The sequence below is a fragment of the Cercospora kikuchii genome (assembly GCF_019650295.1).
Source record: "Cercospora kikuchii DNA, contig_00004, whole genome shotgun sequence".
Lineage (NCBI taxonomy): Eukaryota > Fungi > Ascomycota > Dothideomycetes > Mycosphaerellales > Mycosphaerellaceae > Cercospora > Cercospora kikuchii.
In genome coordinates, this window is record NW_025408585.1 from 1,706,659 (window position 1) to 1,729,741 (window position 23,083).

Consider the following 23,083-nt stretch of genomic DNA (forward strand, 5'->3'; position numbering starts at 1 on the left):
GCGCAGAATTGTTATCGAATTTTGCGGGCTGTTCTGTTCGGACATCTCTACGACTTCTGTGGGTCATGTCCCCAGTTCTTCAACGACTTTGCAGACTTGCTATTCGGATCCTGCTTCGCTTTACCCTCCTGGGCAAGGTGTCGCTTGCAGTACGCCACTACTTTACGCATATGGGCGATATCATCTTCGCTGTACTTCTCGGGATCTTTTTTGGGATTGTCTTCCAGAATCTTGACGATCTTTCGGCCGCTATTGACATCAAAGTCAGCTGCTGGGCATTTTGTGCATTATGAGACAAGACTTACCTCTCGTGCCCGATCGTCTCTCCTGAGCCGTCATCTTTGTCCCAACCCGCGCCGGTAGACTCTTCGGAGCCCAGCCAGTCTTGTAGGTCTTTGGCGGACATGTTGACAATGTCATTGAATTCCCTAGAATAATTGCTCAGTCAATGGGCATAGGTAAGAAGCTCTGTTTACTAACTCAATGACAGTGTCGTTGTCTTTGACCATTTTGACTGATGATGTTGAGAATTTGGGTGATAGAAGTGGACTCTGTCTGGAGGCAGGGAATTGTCGTCTGTAATACTTTGGAGTAATGGGACTACTTCTAATCACGCTGAACATTTCACATTACTTGACTGAAGCTGTTTCTTTGTCCTATATATCGTAGTTGTGGTGATGTCATGATTCATTATGATGCAGAGACGTTGGACCCTCGCGCGCCAGCTTCGTTCACCACAGGTCTTGAGGTCTTTCGAAGTGCTGCTTTGTGAGGCTTGTGAGATAATATAACAGTCAATTTTGGTGATTCAGTCAGTGAGTAACGAGATGTACGCCAAGTTGTGGGAGGATTAGGTGCTTCAGAATACGCCAAGACGAGGTCACACGAGCTGTTACCATTGCCATGTGCGCGGATACTCGAAGCCGCAGGTCCTGGTCATTCAGCCACAATTGGGTGCAGATCATCAAAGCTGCTATGCCAGTCGAGCTTGCCTAAGTATTGGCTGGGAAAGAATGTCGAACGGACGAGGGCCAAGAAGTTGATGCTCCGGATCGCGCGAGGCGGGATATTAAAAGAATCACGGCTCGTTCGCGCAGTCCCCCATAGAAGGTGTAGGTTCCCGTGATGTACGCAGGCTGGAGGCTGCACATATCGCAAGCCACAGAAGGCGCAATCTTGCATACCTGCGCCATGTTTCCAATCCCGTATGACGAAAGCTATTGCCGGAAAGGCAGTACGCACACTTATCAACGGCGGCTTGCTGAAGACAGGACCGACCCGGTCAGCATGGCTTCTAGGCTTGAGGTGATCCGCCGGTATCAGGGAACGGTCTGACGGGATCGGGAGCAGTCCTTGTTCAATTTGCTCGGTAGGTGGTAGGAGAATCCGCAACGCTCATGTCTCGAGCTGATCCTAGCTCTGCTCTCATCGACCGTGACCATGGGCCAACGGGCGAAGCAAGTGCATGTAGCACGATACTTGGCCGAGTGTGGGCTGGGGGACAAGTCCGTCGTACTGGGCGCACATGAACGAAGCGGATGGCGGCATCAATGGGGATACACTCGTGGAGTGGCCTTGGGGAGAAGAGGAGAGTTTCGCTTGGCCCAGGCGTGGCGGCGGAAGGCTCCCGCGCACTATTGGGCACGATCAGGTGTTCTCGTCTGCATATCGTGAAACACTTCCTGACGATCCGCCCAATGGCAGGCAGACGCGCAGTGGTACAAATCTTGAATATGCGGCGTACGGCGGGCGCGGTGCAGCAGCATGCAGGGCGCGGCGGGCAGCAACGGCGAAGTGGCGTGGAAGGCAGCAAAAAAAGATGATGGGTGTGATTGCGCTGCGAATTGGCGGCCGACGAACAGCAGAACGATCGCCAGCTAGCCTGAATCCTCTGTACTGGGGATAGCGCAAGACACACCCCTGATCTTTGTTGGCACTCGCCAGCGACTTTACCACTGCACGCCCACCTCGCCGCCTTTCCTTTCGTCGTGTCCGCGCCGTTGCGCATTGTTGTCCCGCCTTCCCTTCTGCTGTACATTCACTTCTCCTCCTCTGCCTAATGCTGCCGGCGTTGCGAGCACCGCGTAGCGTCGTTTCTCTCAGCACTGGACTTTCGGTATTAGAGTTGTCTTAATCTCACGCACCCATTCACCAAACCACCAGGCAACGCGACTTGCACGCGCAACGCCGCCCCGACCTCTCCGCTCGCGCATCATCAACGGTCACTGTGCATAATCCGAACATCGACCGGCCAATTGCGCGCGCCGCGCCAACCACTGCTTCGTTGCTTCCCGATTGCATTGATATACAACTTTCCCTTCCCGGCCCTGCCAGCGAACAGGGGACGCAGACCCTGCCTATTCCTTTGCACCTGCCCGCGGAGAGGAGCACTCTGACCATCTTCCATCATGCCGCTCTTCTCACGTTTTAAGAGCAAGGGAGCACATGCGGCATCGAAGAAAGGCGAGCTCGAAAACGGCCTCTCGGCTGTACAGCGGCCTGCAAGATGGCAGTCACGATGGGAGAGCACCAGCGTCGAGCCCGACGAAATCAAGGAACTGGTGCACGCGTGCACTGCAGAGATGAAGACGCGAGGTACGCCGAGCACCCAGAGACATGGTTAGGCGGCAGGAGCTAACTACGTTACAGCTGAGGCTTTGGACGCACCGTTCATGCTGCTACCATTTCGTCCGAACACCGATCCGCAGGGAGCTCGCAGCTTCATTCACAACTACTACAAAAATAATGCCGAAGGAGGATCGCAATACCGAGGCGACTCGCTGAAGCAGGAGCTCCGACTGACCGATGCTCTGGTCCTGTGCAGCATCATCAAGTGGTGCTGGAGCCGCATGCCCAGTGGAGTGGTGTCATGGCCGGTGTACGAGGGTTTCCGCATTGGCGAGAAAGAGGCGTACATGGCACGCAATGCATTCTCTACATTTATTCCTATTGGAGCAGACTCCGAAGCTCGCAGGAGCATCATAGTAGATTTCTATGATCTTTTGGCAGCTGTCGCAGCACACGGAAAGATGAATGGTCTGGGTGGTCGCAAGCTGTCTCGCATGGCAGGTTGGTGGGCATTTGAGTACACAGATGATGGAAACGGATTTGAAGGCGGCTACAAATCATGGGAGAAGGCTGCCGACGCATCGAGCCATCTTTTCTTCGCATATCTGCGATCGCTTTCGCCAGATACGGACCCATCGTTGACTGTCATCGAGCGTATTCCACGCTCGCTGCAGGCACTTCTGGCGTCTACCGAATACCCACCGGAAACCCCAAGCTTACTGCAACGATCGACGCCTCGAGTGGTCATGATGGTGGACACCGTCTCACCTACGCCCTTCGCTCTACTTCGGCGGGCCAAGAACTTCGAGTACCGCGATCGTGACAAAATCCTTCGATCTTTCGCAGAATTCGAAGACCCTGTCGATGCCCTGACGGAGGAGTGCAAGCGTGTGCTGTCCGCAATCTCGAATGCCAATGCATCGATGAGTGTTGCACGCTCTCGACAGGGCCTCACTCAGCCTGACGAAACATGGTCTGCGTTCTCGAACATGGGCTTTGGAGACATCGATGAGAATGCATTGAAACAGACGGCGACCAATGGTGCTAATGGCGCTACCAAGACTATTGGACAAGGGCTGCGACAAGAACCGCGATCAAGAACAGCTGATGCTGGTCGACCGACCACACCTTCATGGGCTGATTTCCTCTCTGCCGGATTCGCAGACGATGGCAGTGCAAAGTCTCCAACTCTGCTGTACCCACCTGCACAAGTGCTTCCTCCTCTGGGAAGTCGCTCTTCCTCGCCTGGACGTATCGGTGGCGCAGACGACAATTTGGCGCCCGGCGAGCTTGCGGCGATCGCCAATGTAGAGCTCGACGACGCATTTTGGTGGGTATGGATGACCAGCCTTGCCGGCGAGGAGCCATCCGACCGCAAAGCTGTCTTTGGGCGCTGCGCACTGATCGAGACCACGATTGCCAATGGAGCCTGGCTCATCATGGAGGAGCAGGTCAAAGGTGCTTCACCCGACCCCACAGAAGGAGTCTACATCGCGCCCAAGAAAAGCCTCTTCAGCTTCACAAAACGTGGGAGGCTTGGTCGCAAGGACCGCTCGCAAGTAAAAAGCCCGGCCTCGGATCAACAACCAGAACGAGTCCTTTCTGCAACGCCGAGCAAGACCAGCATCTCGATCGACCAGCACGCCAAAATCAAGGCTGCGGCTCGAGCACTGGCACAGCGCAAAGACAGTACATCCGAGAACGATGCCACTCGTAGGGGAAGGCAGGATGACGGGCAGACAAGCAAGACTAACAGCATGCTGACTCTCGGTATCTCCAACGAGGCAGGTCCTGCAATGAAGTGGGCCAGCTCCTATGATAAGAATGCCATCCGTCAACAATACCTGGGAGATAATCTTGCCGGCAAAGGCATCTCCAGAGAAGAGCTTGTGCGTCAGACATCCAACAACAGCCTGGTCCCCAACGACAGCAAAGCTCGACCTGCGGATCCGCCTTTGTCGCCCGGCACAGTGCATTCAGTATCAACATTGCGCAAATCGCCGTCTCGCGATTTGCCTCCTTTGCCACAGGAAGCTTCTGCCCAAGACACCGCCATCCCGACAGCTGATATCCCGTCAAGCCCCGCCGCCGCTCCCCCGGCGGTTCCTAAGGAAGCAGAGCCAGTACCACAAGCGCCTGCCCCTACTCCAGCGGCCGAGCCCGAATCGCTTGCGCCAGCCAGCGCGCTTGACAAGGAAGTAGAAGCTGGACTTTCGCCGAACTCTAACAAAGTCGGCAGAAAGCCCGTTCCACTCCCCAACAACCATCCCGCCCATCGCGTGGACAGTGCAAAGCAGACCAAACCTATTACCACACCCAACCCCGCTGCAGTGGCAGCTGCGAGAGCGATGTTTGAACGACCGGAGAGTCCAGAGCAGAAGTTCAAGAAGAGCTCTGGAGCTGGCGGTGGCCTAAAGAAGTTCTTCGGAAAGAAGAAGGAGAACCCCCCCCGAGGCGACTCCTTTGAAGCCCTACGAACAGGTAGCAATGGCCTTGTTCACTCTTCGGAATCGGCAATCGGTCGACGCTTGTCGTTGATGCGCCGCAAACACAATGCTGCAGCGTCTCCTCGTGCGAGCGAGAGTACAATTGAACATCCGACGCAAGAGCCAGCCGTCGCTGCCGCTGTCCTTGCCACGACCAAGGACCAAGACTATCCACCTACTGAGACATCGCGGAGTAGCATTCACGAGCGCACCCTAGCGGAGGATGAGTTCTCGCGTTTCGATCAAGGCCCAATGACCGACATGCCATCCGCTATGCCTGAGGAGGTCTCACACGCGCCTGAGAGCACCAAATTCCACGAGCGTCATCACTCTGTTGTTTCTCAGCCCGACTCTACAATCAACGACGAACACGATCGCTTTGTGGTACCCTCGAGCCGCGACGAAGCTCATGATCCTCACGATGACGCTCAATCAGAGGCGACTATGGATGACCATCACGACCCTGTTGTTGTGCAAGATCGATGGGCACAGATCCGTGAGAATGCACATAAGAGGGCTGAGCGTCAACGACAAAGTGAGGATCTTGACACGGAACGCAGCAGACCAAGCAGGCTTACCGACGATGGAGAGACGAGTGGCGAAGAGAGTAGGTCATCCTCAAAGCTTTCCCCGAAACATTTTCACTGACATATGATAGCTATCGAGTCTCGCGTCGCACGCATCAAAGCTCGTGTCGCCGAGCTGACTGGCAACATGGATGGCGCACACCGAGCGTAAAGGACCTGTTGACACTACATCCGTCCCGTTTCCGGCCTACATTGTTTTGTTCTATACCCATATACCGCGCACCACGCATACCCTCTCATCGCAGCGTTCAGCGTATACAGCGTCTAAGTTTGCTATTAGTTTCTGTTCCGCTCTTCGCGTTGAAGAGCTTACGAGATACCAAATTTCTTTTGTCTGGTCTGTGGATGAGTCTGGGGGATGTTATTAATGCTTGCGAAGAGGTGGTGGGAAGCGCAGCGGAGGAAATTTGGAATGTGCGGATCTTTCTGTGTGTGCTTTTTCTTTGCTCTTTTGATACCACTTTACAGTATCTGATTCAATGCGACAGTTTGTTACTACTCATGTTGTGACCCCAGGCTGTGCTTGTCGTTGATCTGAGCTGGTACTCTGTGAGTCAATGTGGATTCCTGCTATGTACACTGGCTGTGATACATCTACCTACATTGCAACTCGCGCGGTACGTGATGCATCTTTTTGAGCTTGCAGAGAAGCTTTCTGTTAAGTCTATGTACACACGGTTCCCATCTTACCCCGTCAAGGACTCAATCGACCTCGGCATGCTCTGAATAGCATCAAGTGATCTCGCCGCACTCTCCGCTGCTACTTCACCAGTCTGCAATTTCTTCATTGCCGTCTGCAGAGTCGTAGCACTCGCTTCTTCTGCTGCGACTTTCCAGTCTCTAGCTTGAGGCTCTCCGCGACGATGTTCGGGCTGCACTAAATGGCTTTCGTCTGCGAGTCTTCCAAGCATCTCTTGCGTGCGGGATTCTGCGGACGAGATTTGTCGACGCATGAAGCCTGTCTGTTGAAGGAGTGATTGTTCAGATTGTTTCGTAAGGGTTAAGCGCGCGAGATAGGGAAGGAGGAGCTCGGAGGTGTTTGGTAATGTTGTTGTGTCGGATTCGAGGATGCCAGACACGCTGCGGCGAGAGCTTTCTGGGGAAGAGGGAGGACTGTCATGTGTGTCTTGCTCTTGGGTTGAGACAATCTCGAGGAGACGTTGGCGGGAATCGAGGTATTGTTCATACAGGCTTTCGATGTCGGTGAGGGAGAAGGCGGGCGCTTCTTCGGCTGCGTGGTAGTGGTCTGGTGCTGGTGTGGCGGAGTTGTCTCCGTCTTTGGTATTGTCGAGATCGCTGATCATGGCAAGTTGCTTTTCCATCCAAGTTGTGAGTTCGTTGTGTGTCTTTTGTAGCGCTTTGAGGTCGGCCACCGGATTGACGTGGCCATCTGCGACCCCATTGGCTTGAACTGATGCTTGCTCGTGTTCTTCAATCTCCTGCTGGGTTGCCAAAATGGCCTTCTTGAGTCGGGTTACATCGAAATCTGCGTCTGATCCAAATTCTCGGTCTGCATAGCCTGCAGTTGAAGGTGGACGAGGTAATTCGCCGACTTCACGCTTCACCACCTTGTCGAAGGATAGTGAGACGGCGTCTTCTCCAGTAGTGGCGATTGTGGCTAGAGTCTTGTCGATCACATCGAGTTTGCGTCTCTTTTCTCGTTGTCGAACAAGTGGCACGTAACTCTCGTTCAAGAATGCACCATCGGTTTGTGCACCTTGGCTAGAGCCGGTTCGCGAGATCTTGTCCAACTCTGTTTTCAGCGCATCATATCTCTCCTGGGCTGACCTGTGCGCTTGCAAAGCTCGCAAGTATGCTTTTCGCACACCAGTAAACCCTCCGCGTTCGCTGATATCCGAATGAGCAGAGCGGGAAGTATCTAAGGGTGATACCGGGAGGCTGGCCTGGAGTCCTCGTCGAATATCTTGCGCCTCCTGCCGAGACTTGATATACGGCTGCAGAGCTTCCGCCACTTCTGGAAACGGACAGTCCTTCAGAGCACGTTCCATCGCCACTGCTCTGTCCTCCGCTGTCCGTATGCGTGGTGTTCAGACCTTGGGCTCCGACGCTTCACCGATGTTTTCGTGTCCAATCTGGAGGGTGAAGTGCCTATTCTTAGTTTCACAATGACTAAGCAGAAAGCTTGGCAACTTGCCCTGTCGCTCTTCCTCTCGTCTCCACTACGACAGCGTCAATGGACGCATTGAGAACAGGCGCGAATCAATCGCGACGCTTTCGAATTCAAAGGAGACGTATCGACAACATGATCGGCCTGCAATTATACTCCGGCGGCCTGCTCTGAGTGCTAGCTCTGACAGCGGCTTCAGGCAGGGGCAAGGCCACAGCTGGAGCACGCGACCTTTCAAAACTGCACGCGACAAGACTGCAACCTGAGCGGCGACGAGCTGTGGTGCCGCAAAATATCTTGCTGCGAATCTGCAGACATGATACCCAGCGCTGGTGGCCGGTAGCTGCTGTCGGTGGTCTCTGTCCGGAACAGTCGACGCCCTCATCTCCTGGCGGCCATCGCAAATGTTGCCGAGGGAATCATGCAACAACTCAGCTACCTCATCACCAATATGCTTTCCCTCGTCGTCACGGGTCCCAACATTCTTTCACAGTTTCGGCAGCGAGATGGCTCAGAGGACTTGGATTGCAGCACTCTTATCTCGAGCAAATCAGGTCAATGACACAGGCGCGGCGCCCAGAACAGCCGAGTCTACGTTCTTAGCCTTCAACCTCACCATCTCTCGACATTGAGTGCGGGAACACCCGTCTCCAGTTTTCGCTCGTGTAGGAACACCACCTGATGGCGTGAGGCCTGCTGATGACCGGTTTCAGATGCCACGATGAAGGCGAAGACACACGCTCTCTTTAGTACATATGTCCGAAAGCGCATCCTTCGAAGTCGCCTATTTCGGCACACTATGGAGCGAGATTGAATGACTGCAGATACTGTATGTCAACAAGACTCGCGGCCTTGCGCGCATTTGCAGTTCGCGGTGAGTATTCAATCGCGCCTGGTGGCTCTCAACAGTGTCGATGCTCGCTTGGTATGGCGTCGCAAAGTCTTGTGCCCTTTTACTAAAATGTTGTCGGCTTCACTTCACGGCCAATGAGCCACGGCCTATCAACATCTTGGCCACGTTATCAGGCTAAGCAATGATCACCCTTGGCCGAAGACAGACGAACACGGTCTTACCCCAATGTCTATTACCTCTTTAGGACGCAAAAGCGAATACCAAGTACACCTCAAGCGCAGCGAAGGCCCGTCAGTCGTCGTGATCCGAGGGCTGACGGCTAGGCGCCATGTCAATTCATGTAGGAGGTATTACCGCGATCCTTTGAACCAGGCGAGCGGGTCGTGTATTTAAGAACATCGTCGAGCTCGCCTCTTATCCCTGCTTCATCTTCGTTCCACTGACCTGCTCATTGGGTTTCTTCGATTCGAAACTTCGACCTTCGATTCATCGCAGGAGACAGGCCGCCCATCATGTCGTCCATCGACGAGATATTTCCGGCGGTACGCGCTTTTGAACCATCGGTTGTGTACCACAGCTGACCCTTACCCACAGCCGGAATTCAATGAAAGCATGCCATGGGGTGGAAACACACGTGAAGGTTTCGATGTCAACGCGCAATATCGAGGATATGAGCATGACTCTGTCTTCATTGCCCTTTGCACCTTTCTAGTTTGGATCATGGTGCCTGGTCTTGCCATGTTTTACGCCGGCCTATCCCGCCGCAAGAGTGCCTTGACTATGTTGTTCCAGGCATTCCTTGTATTTGGCGTCATAACTCTGCAATGGATGCTCTGGGGATATTCGCTCGCATATGCACCAGATGCCAGCCCGGTAAGTATTGACTTTGACATCGTGGCTCGGGTTCAGCTAATGAGATTTGACAGTTCATTGGCACCGAATACTATATGGGCATGAGATTTGTCCAAGCGGCCCCAACAGGCACTATGCCTGATATCCTCTTCTGCCTCTACCAGCTCATGTTCTGCGCTGTCACTACAACTATCCTGACAGGCGCAATGTTCGAGCGTGGAAATATCATTGCTTCCACGATATTCGCGTTTGCTTGGGCTACCATTGTGTATGCGCCAATTGCATGCTGGACATGGAACGCGAACGGATGGTTGCTCAATTTGGGATCGCTCGACTATGCAGGAGGAGGTCCAGTTCACATTGCTTCTGGATGCTCTGCTCTAGCTTATGCGCTCGTCCTCGGCAAGCGCAAGTCTTCCATTGAGACTGGAACCTTTCATACTAAGCCTCACAACCAAACACTTGTCGCATTGGGCACGTTCTTCATCTGGTAAGTCGAAATCGTGATATATGGTTGAGTCTTAACTAACGTTTGTGTTCAGGTTTGGATGGTTCGGCTTCAATGCTGGCTCTGCGCTCAACGCGACCGTTCGCTCCTACTATGCCGCTTTCAACACACAAGCAGCAGCATCCGCTGGTATCCTTGGCTGGGTGACTGTCGACATGATTCGCAACAAGGGACGCTTCTCTTTCTCCGGCGCTTGCGAAGGTGCTATCGCTGGCCTTGTCGGTATTACACCAGCGGCTGGTTATGTTCAGGTGTGGCCGGCGGCCTTGATCGGATATCTGACCGCGGTTGTCTGCTCTTCTCTGCAGAACATCAACGAGTGGATCCACATTGACGAGGGAATGGATGTATTCAAGCTTCACGGCATTGGCGGCATGGTCGGCTCTTTCCTCACAGGTATATTTGCTGATGTTGCGATTGGTGACCTGTCTGCTGGTACTGGAGCCTCTGGAGCTTGGAATGGCAACGGAATACAGGTTGCTATTCAACTAGCTGATATCTCGTCGTGCGCAGCCTACAGCTTCGTCATCACCCTTCTTTTGGTCTTGCCCTTCAAGTACGCCCCGGGGTTCTTGAGCCTCCGCTTGACTGAGGAACAAGAAGCTCTGGGAGCCGATGGCTATCACTTTCACGACGAGACCATCGGAGAATGGATGGATGGAACCGAGACACCCCGATCGGTCACGGGCTACCCACCATCTGGAGCAGCCACGCCCGCGCCTGCTGTCACCCGGAGATCTAGCTCGGAGGCAGAGAAGAAGGTCGCTGTCTGAGGTCGTGCTGAGCCACAATGAATTGGTTGGCATGACTGCCATGAGAATGACGATACCCAACATTTGACACAGCGCTCAAGTTGCGCAACAATAACATTAATCTACATCACTATTCTTCTTTGCAATTGCTCGCAACCTCACATAGCCAAGCCACTGGCTCCCATCTTCCCGTGTGATCACACTTTTAATCAACTCTTGAATCTCTTTGAACACTGCTTCTCGCTTCTCTTCTGGCGCAACCTCAACGAACTCAGCACACATCAACTTGACCCAACCTTCCAATCCTCCACTACCATCAGCCTTTTTCTCGGTCACAGCCGAAGGCCTATATTCTGTCTCACACTTTTCCACTTGGAATCCAGCACCCTCCAATAACTTGGTCATGCCGTCGATAGAAGGGAAGAACCACGGACTCGCCGCTCTTGCATCCTGGAGTAACACACCTCCTACATGCGCTAGAGCCGCAACAGCAGCAGTCTGAACTTCAGCAACATTTCCCGATCCGCCCATCTCGAACACAAATGTGCCGCCGGGCTTTAATGCCTTGAAAACATTTTGAAAGAACTGTTCTCTGATATCCTCTTTCCTCAAAATCCAATGCATCGCCGCGTTGGAGAACGCCTTATCCCAGACTCCTCCAGGCCCCACCTCCCGACATGAGTCCAGTTTCGTTGCATCGGCAAGCACAAACGTCATGTTCCCGAATCCGTCCTTCAAGTATCGCTCATTCGCAGTATCGATGAAAGATTTTGAGGCATCAACGCCGAGGACTTGGCCTTCCGAGCAGGCAGTGGCGATCTTTGCTGTGAGTTCGCCATCGCCACAGCCGATGTCGAGGATATTGTCCGACTTTTGGGGATCGAGATAGGAGAGGACAGTAGACGTGAGCTTGGGGACAAAGCCTGCAGCGGAGGAGTAGGCTTGTGAGGACCAGTGGTCTTTCGGTGGGTTTGAGGATGACATTACTCTTGATTGAGTGTTGGCGGGTATCTTGAGTGGGATGGCGTGAGGCCGCCTTGTTTGTGCTCTGCCTCTTCTTGCAAACACGACCAGGAGTCTATAGATATGCTGCGGCTTGATCAAAGTGCACATAGATATTTCATCAGTGGTGTTCTTGATGGCATGTACAATCCAATACTTAAATGCAATGGGTAAGTCGCTGGGTACGCGGCCGATATCGGCGATATTGTTCACGGGTGCATTGAAGCTCAAACTCTCAATACGCTCAAATTGGGGATCCAGGCTCAAAGTACGCCATGAAGCGGTCGTTGCAGTTGCTTTGCTGCCATTGAAGTGTTATGGAATCATCGGAGTAGCATGTCAAGCAAGTCGTATTCAACACGCGAAGCTCTGCGCCTCCCAAATGCTTCCTAGCGAAACAAGTTTAACCACGACGAAAGGCCTTGAAGCTCTTGAACACTCGTTCTCCCTTGTCGTCAACATCGACACAGCCATTCATCTCCATCAAGAAAAGATAGTAAGGCTCGCAGCGATCATTCTCATAAAAGTAGACATATGGAGAGAGGGTGTTTGATCAGCTCGAACTGAATAGACTAGCAGTTGCTTCGACACTCACTATCGAGTTCCTGCCGATCGATTTTGTCAAACTCGAGCATCATGCTCTCAGCTTGTCCGACTCCATCGGTCACACATCCGTCGTAGATTCTGAGTGTTCTGTTGAAAGCGAGAGCGCCCGAGCAACGAGGTCCTCGGTAGCCGTGTATCGTGTATGCAAACGTATTGCTCCCAAGAACAATAAGAGAGACTCCATGCATGAGATGCATCGCTCAGACGAATCCGGTCTTCGCTGCGATTGTGGAGAAGATGTTTGATGTGAACTCGCTCCGATGCTGTCCATGGGTCTTATACCTTCTGCGAAAGATGTACCAGACGCAAGCTCTGATATGCTTGTTACTGCTGCTTGGACCGATCGCTGTGTCTTGCGCACAAGTTTCGGGGATCACTCCACTCTCTTGAGCATTGTATATGTGACTTCGCTTTTTGTACAACGTTGAGTGTAGTCTAGAACAGGTCTGTCGGGCTTGATTGCTGTGTTGTGCGTCGGCCACGCCGTATGTGACATCGGACAGGTTCTCTCCTGCGACAAGTCCATACGGGGCAGCAGCTGCGATGCTTCTTCATTCCGATCTGATGACATGAGTGCCATTCGAGAGGAGGCAGCTCCGCCAAAGCAATGGCCAGACTTCACATTCGAATTGCTTGAACTGTGTTTAGTTGTCTTTCCACCTTCGACTCGCCTGATCGCAGGGCTACATATGGCTCAGGCGCAGGCTGTGCTATTCCCACGATGGGTGGCGGTCGCAAGAGAAAACAGTTGGTCCTCCGGCTGGTGGCGTGTAAGACGAGGTTTTGTGGCGAGTGCCGGAAGCACAAAATGTGGGCTAAGTCACACACTTCGAATTTCTTGGTCTCTTGCGCGATATCTGTTACTGCTGGGATTCATCATCGAATTTCAAGTCGTTGTGCATCTCGTCTGAGCGTCCGGCGCGTTGTGGGCGGCGCGTCATCCGAACATGTCACCAGTGATGCGCCCACACCGCCAACAATGCCCAATGGCTGACTGAGACCGGCGCTGCCAATGCCTGTAGCTGATCGCGGTGATGGAGCTGATGGAAGATGGAGATGATAAATAGACAGTGAGTCGGCTGTGTTTCTTTCCAGCAAAGCGCGCCAAAAGTGTCCCGCATCCGCATCCCACTTCACCTGTTTCCCACGCCTCGGCACCCAAACGCAATAAGAGCTAAGAGGCTCTAGTCCAGACGACGTGTTCACTGGAAATTCTCTTTCTTATCTGTCCAGACTTCTATGTACAGTATTCCTCCCACTGTACAACAGACCTAACGCCCACCATGTCCAAACACAACTTCGCCCCACTGAAGAATGACCTGCTCCTCCGCACCGCCCGCGGCCAGAAGGTCGAGCGGCCGCCCATATGGGTAATGCGACAAGCAGGTCGCTACCTGCCCGAATACCATCGCGAGAAGGGCAACAACGACTTCTTTGAGTGCTGTCGAAACCCCGAGATCGCCTCCAACCTGACCCTGCAACCTATCGATCGCTTCGAAGGACTCATCGATGGAGCAATCATCTTCTCAGACATTCTGGTCATTCCGCAGGCGATGGGGATGGAAGTCATTATGCTCCCGGAGAAGGGACCTCACTTCCCCAGCCCATTGCAGAGTCCTGAGGATGAGCAGTACAAGGAGGTCATGGGAAGAGATGTAGACGTGGTGAAAGAGTTGGGATATGTCTACGATGCGATCACATTGACAAGGAAGAAATTGGATGGAAGAGTACCGCTCTATGGATTTTGCGGCGCGCCTTTCACATTACTGTGCTATATGGTCGAAGGAGGGGGTACAAAGGTATTCAGGCAAACGAAGACGTGGATCTACAAATACCCCGATGCTTCGAAGAAGCTGTTGCAGAAGATTGCTGAGCTCTGTGTGGAATACCTTGCGCATCAAGTTGCAGCTGGAGCACAAATTGTGCAGATCTTCGATTCCTGGGCAGGAGAGCTAAGTCCAGCTACATTCAAGGAGTTCTCGCTGCCGTATCTGGAGTGGATTGCAGATCATCTGCCTAAGAGACTGCAGGAGCTTGGAGAGGAAGTTGTGCCAATGGTGGTGTTCGCCAAGGGTGCGTGGTATGCCGTGGACAGACTGTGCCAGACCAAGTATGATGTCGTTGGTCTAGACTGGTTGCACGATCCAAAGGAAGCCTATGCAATTGCGCAAAAATACGGCAAAGTCTTACAAGGTAATGCCGATCCCGGAGTGCTGTACGGAGGCCACAAGGCGATAACAGAAGTGGTTGAAAACATGGTTGCTGGTTTTGGTGGTGGTAAGCAAGGCTGGATTGCCAACCTTGGCCACGGTATGTACATCACGTTTTGTATGACAAAGGACTTTGGCTGACTCTGTTAAGGTATTACCCCGTGGGTCAACCCAGACGATCTTAAATTCTATTTCCAAGAAATCCACAGGGTATCAGGTAGCTCATGATCTAGTGCGTACGCTTCCATCAAAAAGCGCTTGCCAACTACAATGCTATAGGTGAATACCTGGAAGACAAGATGCCGAAACTTGTCGATATCAAGGCAGCTGAGCAGAAGATGCACGAGCGGAACATACTACACAGCGATTGGTAGCCCGGACTGCCTTCAATTCGATGTGAGAAAGACCTTTGGCGGCTGGAACGACCTGCGATGTTCAGCGTGCGACACGGGCAAGACGAGACGACGGCATCAAAACAGCGATGCGGCAGATGCAGAGGTTGTAAATACGCCAGCTCTTGGACGGCATAGAATAAAATGACGGACTACTTATCTTCGCCAATGTCCTCGTACCTGCACATCACTGTCAGTCAACTCTCATCGATACTCCTCAGCCGCGCATGATGACGAACCAGTCCTCTGGATGCGCCTTGATGAAGTCTTTCATCAGCTGTTCGGCCTCGGCGTTCTTCAGATTGATGACCTCGATGCCGTTGCGTTTGAGATGCTCTTCGCCACCAACAAAAGTATTGTTTTCACCCATAACGACGCGCGAAACTTTGTACAAGATGCAGGCGCCCGTGCACATGTCACACGGTGAGAGCGAAGTATACATTGTCGCATTCTTGTACTCTGAAGCCGGGAGCCTGCCGGCATTCTCGAGAGCAGATATTTCGGCCTGAATTATGTTAGACAAGGAGCTATGCCACAGGTTATGTCAAGCTCGACTTGCATGTAGAGTAGCTGAACTTTTTTGAACTCTCATGTTGTGCCCTCGTCCAAGAATTCTGCCATCGGCGGCGACGAGGCACGCACCGATGGGTACACCACCCTCCGCGAAGCCTTTCTTGGCCTCCTCCAAGGCGGCGATGAAGCCAGGATCGTTGGCTGACATGGTCGTGACTTCTTCACTTTGATGGCCTTCTTGTCTCACACGTGCATGGCTGGCGATGGTCGCGGCTCGGCCTCCGACAGCGGCTGTTCCTGACAGGGGTCTCTCGAGAGACTTGCCGTGGGCCAACGAGCCAACGAGCGATCTTTGAGCTACGGCATCGTCATTTGGGATTTGCTTTCACAGTACACGATCCGTCTCTTTTCGCAGCTTGGAACATCAACCCTCACGACGTCCGATGTGAGCGCGACCCTGCATTCGCTTCATCTTTCACACCACCGAGCTGCGTTGGCCTCGTTTCCGGCATTCATTGAAGCTGCGCGTAGATCGCGCGCGTGCTTCAGACGCATCCACCCACACGGTTGCGACCCGAGCTGACCAGCACGTCGAGCGCGCCGTCAATACCGCCTTCATGCGCACAGCCGAGATTCCATCGGAAGAATAAAAGGAGCACTGCGAAATCGTTTCGGAGTCGATCGAACGGATATTCGGCGTTGGTGGCCGGTGGATAATCATGGAGCCTCACCGTAGCTGGGCACCGCACCAGCAGAGCTCGAATGGGCACACGAACGATCAGTCGCAACCTCCGCGACCTGGGCCAGGCTTTGGGTAAGTTTTGCAGTTTGTCCTTAGGAATCAGACGAATACTGGCGTAGCATTCAGCGGGGACTCGCTGAGGCCGGTCGACGCAAAAGCTGGGTCGCTCCATAGAGCTCCGCGCACCTTGCTTTCTGCACCAGTTCTCATCCATATATGTAACAACGCGTTTCTGACGACATGAAACTGACGATTTCACCGATACAGACCTGGCACGCCGCAGCACAATCCTCAGCAATCACCACCTCACGCTCCAAGCGGCTTGCCCGCCCCGCCTGGCCCCTTCGCGAGCTATCACTCTGCTGGACCACACTCCCTAGCGAGCCTCGCCGGACTTAGTCAACAGTCTCCGAGACAGCCGCCATCGCAAGCGCAGCGACCAGACGACCGGCCTCAGCCGCCGCAAGGTCCAGGTTTTGCGCTTCCAGGCCTCGGTCAAGTCACAGGTCAGCCTAGCGTTGCAGAACAGCGCGAACGCGAAAGAGCACGGGAAGCAGAACAAATCCACATCAAGGAGGAAGAAGATCGTAGACATCGCGAAATAGAGCGACAGCGCATGGAACAGGCGCCGCTGCATCAATCGCAGCAAGGCCCGCCTGTGCATTTGCATCAGCCGGTGGCTGTTGGACCTCGCACAATACATGGTCCTAATGGATTACTTGGGAATCCAAATATTGTAGGACACGCGACCCAACAGCAGCAGCACCATCAACTGGGTGCACCTCAAGGACCGCCCAACGTGTTCGGAGGAGGCCCCGTGCAGCAAAATCAGCCGCCGCCACCACAACAGATGCAGCCTGGGCTACTAGCACCGTACGGTCCTGGCACGCAGGCACCACCACCGTCTCAGCAGCAACAACAGCAGATGGCGCAAGGACAACAGGGACAGGGTCAAGGACAAGGCCAGCAGCCAATCCTGAACGATGCCCTCAGCTACTTGGACCAAGTCAAGGTGCAGTTTGCGGATCATCCCGACGTGTACAACCGCTTTCTGGATATCATGAAAGACTTCAAGAGCGGCGCAATCGATACGCCCGGCGTCATCGGCAGAGTAAGCACGCTTTTTGCTGGCAATCCGGAGCTTATTCAGGGCTTCAACACCTTTTTACCACCTGGGTACAGGATCGAATGTGGAGCTGGTGATGACCCGAACTCAATAAGAGTGACCACTCCGATGGGCACGACTGTGTCCGCGATGCCGCGGCCTCCCAGCAGGAATGGAGCTGCGGAGGGCGGTAGACCTGCAGACGGCACTTACACTCCCCAGCCCGGCAGCGCGCAGATGGCGTACTCTCCCAGTGGTAGGCCTGTTGGGCCAGTGGCACCTGGTCAGCAGCACATGTCGCCAGCCGAATCTGCAGCTCGCAGACAAGCACACGAAGACCTGATCACGGCAAACACGCGAGATCAACGCGGCATGCAGTCTCTAGGCAACGCTGCAACGGTCACTGCAGCGGGCACGTTGGCTGGCCTTCCTGCAGGTGTCTCGCCGCGAGCAACACCACTACCAATGCAGGGTGCGGATGCCATGGCCGTCGATGCTGGTGGTATGGAAAAGCGTGGTCCAGTTGAGTTCAATCACGCTATCAGTTATGTCAACAAGATCAAGGTACGTAGTCGTGATTGCCATTTCGCCTTTGACGCGGCCGGCGGCAATCGCGCTGTGCGCCATACCCCAAACTTACTGACCACCTCGCAGAACCGTTTCAGCTCGCAACCCGACATATACAAGCAGTTCTTGGAAATCCTGCAGACTTATCAGCGCGAGTCGAAGCCCATACAAGATGTCTACAGCCAAGTGACACAGTTGTTCAAGGGTGCCAAAGATCTGCTGGAAGACTTCAAGCAGTTCCTGCCGGAATCGGCGGCGCAAGCCAAAGCTGCAGAACGCGCGCGCGCTGAAGCGGCGCAAGTGTCAGACATGCGCAGCACTGCTGGCGACGGCATGTACAACAGCCCTGTCATATCGCGCGAGATGGGAACGCCTGGACACAATCGCGGGCAGCTTCCTCCCGTTGGCAACTTCGCACCCACTCCAGCCTCTAAAGACAACAAGCGGAAGCGGCAAGGAACTGGGCCACCAGATAACATTCCTGGACCAGGCGGACCGAGTAAGCCTCAGTACATGGCTGGCCCACCTGGAAAGCGCGCGAAACCCAATCACGCGATGGCAAAGAACGAGCAGCCCCCGTCCTCTCCGACCATCGTACCACGACTCCCCGCTCCCCTTCCGCCGACGACTACGTCTGCTGCTACAAGCGACGAAATGGCATTCTTCGATAAGGCGAAGAAAGCGATTGGCAACAAGAATGTTTACAACGAGTTCCTTAAGCTCTGCAATCTATTCAGCCAAGATCTCATCGATCGTGGTACTTTGCTGTTCCGCGTCAAGCAATTCATTGGCAGCAACCCGGATCTTGTGAAGTGGTTTGAAGACTGGCTCGGACACGATGAGCGCGATGTGGTCATTGAGAACAAGCCACGGATACCATCTGGGCGAGTCATGCTCAGTAACTGCAGAGGTCTTGGACCCAGTTATCGTCTTCTGCCAAAGCGCGAGCGACAAAAGCCGTGCAGTGGGCGCGACGAGTTGTGTAACTCGGTGCTCAATGATGAATGGGCATCGCATCCCACATGGGCGTCGGAGGACAGCGGTTTCATTGCGCATCGCAAGAATGTCCACGAAGAGGGCCTCCACAGAATCGAAGAGGAGCGACATGATTACGACTTTAACATCGAAGCCGCGTCACGCACAATACAACTGCTCGAGCCAATCGCGACACAGCTCAGACGACGCACAGATGAAGAGCAGAGGGCATACCAGCTGCCTGACGGGCTTGGTGGCCAGAGCACGACCATTTACAAGCGTGTCATCATGAAGTTGTATGGACGCGAGAAGGGCGCCGAAGTCATCGAAAATCTTCGTGAACGGCCGTACCAGGTTATTCCTATCCTGCTCAACCGAGTGAAAGAGCGTCTAGAGACTTGGAAGATGGGCCAGCGTGAATGGGAAAAGGTCTGGCGCGATCAGACACAGAAGATGTTTTGGAAGTCGCTCGACCATCAAGCCGTGCAAGCGAAGAACAATGACCGCCGCGCATTCCAATCGAAAACACTGCAAAGCGAGATCACCGTCAAGTACGAGGAGATGAAACGTGCAGGCCTCTCCAATCCAGCACTTCTGCGGCAGCCACAGCTGGAGTATACTATCGACGATCTGGATGTTCTTGTCGACACAACTCATCTTCTACTCGTCCATGTTCGTGTCCAGATGGATACAGACCATCCGAGACTGGCCAGCTTCATCGAAGACTTCGTGCCGCTGTTCTTCGGGTTCGAGCCCGAGGTGTTCAGAGCACGTCTCAATACGCGAAAGACCTATGGCTCAGATGATGAGATGCCCGCTGGCGGCGATGACGCTGTGTCTGTCGGTTCGCGAAAGGGTCCTGGTAAGAACGGTGGCCTACTGCGCGCCGCTCTTGACCCTAATAGCCGAGGACGCAAGCTCACGAGGAAAGATCGTGAGGACAGTCAGGCATCCAATAGCCGTGCCTCCACTCCCGAGGGTGGTTCCAACGCGGATGCTGAGGACATGGCCATAGATTCAACGGAACTGCCAGACATCAAGGAGGCAAGCACAACTCGTTGGATCGATCATCCGAACACTGGCAACATGGCTGCCGATGGCACAAATGTCGATCCACTGCAACCACAACCCCGCGACTTGTACCGATGCTGGGCCAATAGCACACTGTATTGCTTCATCAGACTCTTCATCATGCTGTACGAGCGCTTGTACAAGCTCAAGTGTGCAGAAGCCTCTGTCCGAAAGACCGTTAAGGACGCGTCGACCACCAAGCCTGCAGTTGATCTTGGCCTCATTGACAAGATGCCAACGGACTTCTTCCCGGATGTCTCTGACAATGCTTCTTATTACACTCAAATGCTGGCCAAGTTCGAAGATGTGCTGAATGGTAATATCGAATTCGGTGAAGTCGAGGAAGCACTTCGACGCTTCTACTTACAGACAGGGTACTCGCTGTATCCGTTTGAGAAGCTTGTCGCCACATTGGCGAAGGATGCTGCGCAAGTCATGAACGGTGACAGCAAAGACAAGTCTGCCGAGATCTTTGCTCTGTTTAAGAAGGACAGACTCAAGGACCACAGCACACCGCAACAGCAGACTGACTACCGCAAGGCTTTTGAGAAGCTCATCAAGGATAATGAGTTGTATAGGATTGACTACGTGAGTACTCCAGATAGGCAGATCTTCATGTGGGGATACTAAACTCGATATAGGATCAATTGACCTCTAAAGTCAAGATTTTCGTCTCAAAGCGCGAAGATCCAGTTGCTGATGATGGTCTTTCGGCCCTCGATCGTGAACAGAGGTGGCGATACTACATTGCTTCTTACACTTCCACAGATCCGACGGCCGAAGTCGACCAAGCTGCTGTAGATATGCCCTTCCTGATGAGTAACATTAAGCAGGTTGGCGCAGATCCTCATGCAGACCTAACAGCCTCAGGCGAGGGCTCTCCGGATCGTCGTCGCGCGCGTTTCCTTGATGTCAAGAACGAAGAAAAGCTTGAGCTGCGCATTGCCATCAACAACTACAAGACTTTCTTCCAGGCCAACTCTTACGAAAGCTTCCACGCCAAGTTTGAAGAGCGTCAAGGCTCTATGAGAGACGTTTTGATTGCGGAACACGCTCGGGACACTTATCGCGAAGACGTTGTCAAGGATCGTTACGAGATGAACAACAGCGGCATGAGAGATCTGAGTAAGGAGGATGTTGAGAAGAAGAATGCCACTTTCAATACGTTGATTGAGAAGGGCGAAGTGGAAGCGGAAAAGACGAATGGTGGACCGCAAAATGGAGATGTGGAGATGCAGGATTAGAATATTTGCAGACAGCAGTGTTTGACGTGGGAAGACAGTCGGAGGGTGGATGAGAAAATGGGGAGGTTGGAGTACAAAAGATGAAATCTTTGCACAAGGCAGAGATTGATGTTATGGTTATTGAAGCATGGTTGAAGCATGGTCATTTGAATGCTTTCACGGCGTATGCCCGACAGGGATTTTTGAAAGAGTACGATCGTGATGGGCTTGTCAAGGAATGCTCGGGAATTGTTTGCAAATACATAGCTCGAATACGTGTAGTGGTGTACTGTTCATCTTCTAGGGGCAACATGGAAACGCGCCTTCCTTTAATGTGTGCTACTTTGAACTATCTTTGCCATTTGATCGCTACTCCGCTCATCCAATGTCCACGTGAACCACTCCAAATATGTGCGTGTCTCCATCTATGCTGCTATCCAATCGACGCTTGGAAACATTGCGCCCGCTGCTGTAAGTATTGTTCTTTCATTCAGGCAGAGTGAAGTAGTCTGGTCCCGGTGCGGCATGATGCTGCAAAGTCGTCCAGATGACATTCCCGACCAAGCCCTAGCCGCGATGCAGTGGACACGCAACGTTTCGGCTCCTACGTCCTTGCAGATTTGCGGTCGAGTGAAGGTCTTTGAGTAGTCTGCTTGAACAATGAGACGTGTGTCTCGATTGCTCATCCATCCGACGGATAGAGCAACCGGATGAACTTGCAATTCGGCCAGCGACGCCGTATCATCTGCAGACAGCAATAGTTTATGCAGGTTCCATATACCCACAACTCTAGAGTTAAACCAAAGCCCCTCGCACGCTCGCCGTTGCGGACACTCCGCAGAGTGTGTGCAATTGCTGCAAATAGTCCAGCAAGGAGCCATCGCCAAATGCGCTTTGCCAGCCAACTATCGACTGCTTGAAAAATAGGCCACAGCTTTTGACGTCTCTGGAGATCGGACCAGCACGCATGACCAGAAGCTGCCGCGCAAAAGGCGGCATAGGCTATAATTCCTCGTGACTCTTGTATGTCAAGGAAGCAGAATAGTATCGTGGTTAAGAGGCTCGCGATGAACAGGGTTGGGTTTCCCCAGTCGTAGATGTAAAGCAGGACGCGTTCCACAGCTGGGTGCGCGTCGGAGTAGTCCATGATGCGCTCATCGATGGACTTTCGAGGCCTGTAGCCATACCAGAGTGTCTGGCATATCGGGCAAATGTTGACGTTGTGTGCGAGGAGGCCGTTGTCAAGGCAAGAGAGGCAGACTGCGTGAGTGCAAGGCGAGACGCATGTGCGGACCGTGGGCTCATCTTCGTCGTAGCAGATGACGCAGGTATCGTCAGGCTGCGGGTCTGCGAGCTCGAGTTTGCGCCTGAACTCATCTTTCTTGGCCTCGTTGCATGATCTCCAGAAGCGCGTGAGAAATGCCATGGTTTCGACTTGGAATGCGAGATCGTTGGATGATGCTTGGGCTTGATAGATCGCTATGCCGGCAGAGTAATGGGTCGCATCGGAAGTACATATTCCTATCATTATTATTTTCCTAGAGTTAGTCATACTATTGAGGCCACTGAACCCATCCTGGGTGAAAAGTTGGCACATGAAGCTCTGGACTCTCCTTGTTTGCTTTCGAAGCTTACTTGAGGAATCTTGTTGGCCTCATCGACACATGCAGTCACCCTGAAGGTTGACAGATGTGCGGACAGAGTATCGATTCTTACCTGTTTAGCGAGTCTTGGTGGGCCGAGACTCTGCAATGCGCTGCCCGCAGACTTGATGATGTGCAGTGTCTCCTACATACAGCACTACCTTCGTGAGTGACCAGTCACAGGAAGAATGGGAGAAAAGCCACGTGTAGTGTTATCTTATCAGCAGACAAGTTCATCGATATCTGGAGTAGGTCGTCGTGAAGGTACTGGCGTGCTTGGATCGGCGAGTCTATGCAGAA

The 23,083-nt window shown here is 53.3% G+C and overlaps 8 protein-coding genes across 8 annotated transcripts; 4 read left to right on the plus strand and 4 right to left on the minus strand.

Moving 5' to 3' along the window:
* Positions 1–47: 47 nt before the first annotated feature.
* Positions 48–509, minus strand: CKM354_000690300 (uncharacterized protein; the record flags this gene model as incomplete). The annotated part of the gene is made up of 3 exons (XM_044802238.1): positions 48–249; positions 306–428; positions 481–509. The coding sequence occupies 3 exons, from the start codon at positions 507–509 to the stop codon at positions 48–50; spliced, it is 354 nt and encodes a 117-aa protein (XP_044658173.1).
* Positions 510–2,408: 1,899 nt separating this feature from the next.
* CKM354_000690400 (uncharacterized protein) lies at positions 2,409–5,792 on the plus strand (the record flags this gene model as incomplete). The annotated part of the gene is made up of 3 exons (XM_044802239.1): positions 2,409–2,595; positions 2,650–5,661; positions 5,713–5,792. The coding sequence occupies 3 exons, from the start codon at positions 2,409–2,411 to the stop codon at positions 5,790–5,792; spliced, it is 3,279 nt and encodes a 1,092-aa protein (XP_044658174.1).
* A 535-nt stretch (positions 5,793–6,327) lies between these two features.
* CKM354_000690500 (uncharacterized protein) lies at positions 6,328–7,650 on the minus strand (the record flags this gene model as incomplete). The annotated part of the gene is made up of 1 exon (XM_044802240.1): positions 6,328–7,650. One exon carries the CDS (start codon positions 7,648–7,650, stop codon positions 6,328–6,330), a length of 1,323 nt encoding a protein of 440 aa, XP_044658175.1.
* Positions 7,651–9,134: 1,484 nt separating this feature from the next.
* On the plus strand, positions 9,135–10,755 carry CKM354_000690600 (uncharacterized protein; the record flags this gene model as incomplete). The annotated part of the gene is made up of 4 exons (XM_044802241.1): positions 9,135–9,164; positions 9,217–9,495; positions 9,549–9,964; positions 10,017–10,755. 4 exons carry the CDS (start codon positions 9,135–9,137, stop codon positions 10,753–10,755), a joined length of 1,464 nt encoding a protein of 487 aa, XP_044658176.1.
* Positions 10,756–10,851: 96 nt separating this feature from the next.
* Positions 10,852–11,718, minus strand: CKM354_000690700 (uncharacterized protein; the record flags this gene model as incomplete). The annotated part of the gene is made up of 1 exon (XM_044802242.1): positions 10,852–11,718. The coding sequence occupies one exon, from the start codon at positions 11,716–11,718 to the stop codon at positions 10,852–10,854; it is 867 nt and encodes a 288-aa protein (XP_044658177.1).
* Positions 11,719–13,625: 1,907 nt separating this feature from the next.
* CKM354_000690800 (uroporphyrinogen decarboxylase HEM12) lies at positions 13,626–14,926 on the plus strand (the record flags this gene model as incomplete). Its single annotated transcript, XM_044802243.1, has 3 exons — positions 13,626–14,652; positions 14,704–14,769; positions 14,832–14,926. The coding sequence occupies 3 exons, from the start codon at positions 13,626–13,628 to the stop codon at positions 14,924–14,926; spliced, it is 1,188 nt and encodes a 395-aa protein (XP_044658178.1).
* Positions 14,927–15,096: 170 nt separating this feature from the next.
* Positions 15,097–15,665, minus strand: CKM354_000690900 (uncharacterized protein; the record flags this gene model as incomplete). The annotated part of the gene is made up of 3 exons (XM_044802244.1): positions 15,097–15,124; positions 15,184–15,449; positions 15,504–15,665. 3 exons carry the CDS (start codon positions 15,663–15,665, stop codon positions 15,097–15,099), a joined length of 456 nt encoding a protein of 151 aa, XP_044658179.1.
* A 511-nt stretch (positions 15,666–16,176) lies between these two features.
* CKM354_000691000 (transcriptional regulator SIN3) lies at positions 16,177–21,161 on the plus strand (the record flags this gene model as incomplete). Its single annotated transcript, XM_044802245.1, has 4 exons — positions 16,177–16,271; positions 16,467–17,868; positions 17,959–20,505; positions 20,559–21,161. 4 exons carry the CDS (start codon positions 16,177–16,179, stop codon positions 21,159–21,161), a joined length of 4,647 nt encoding a protein of 1,548 aa, XP_044658180.1.
* Positions 21,162–23,083: the final 1,922 nt, after the last annotated feature.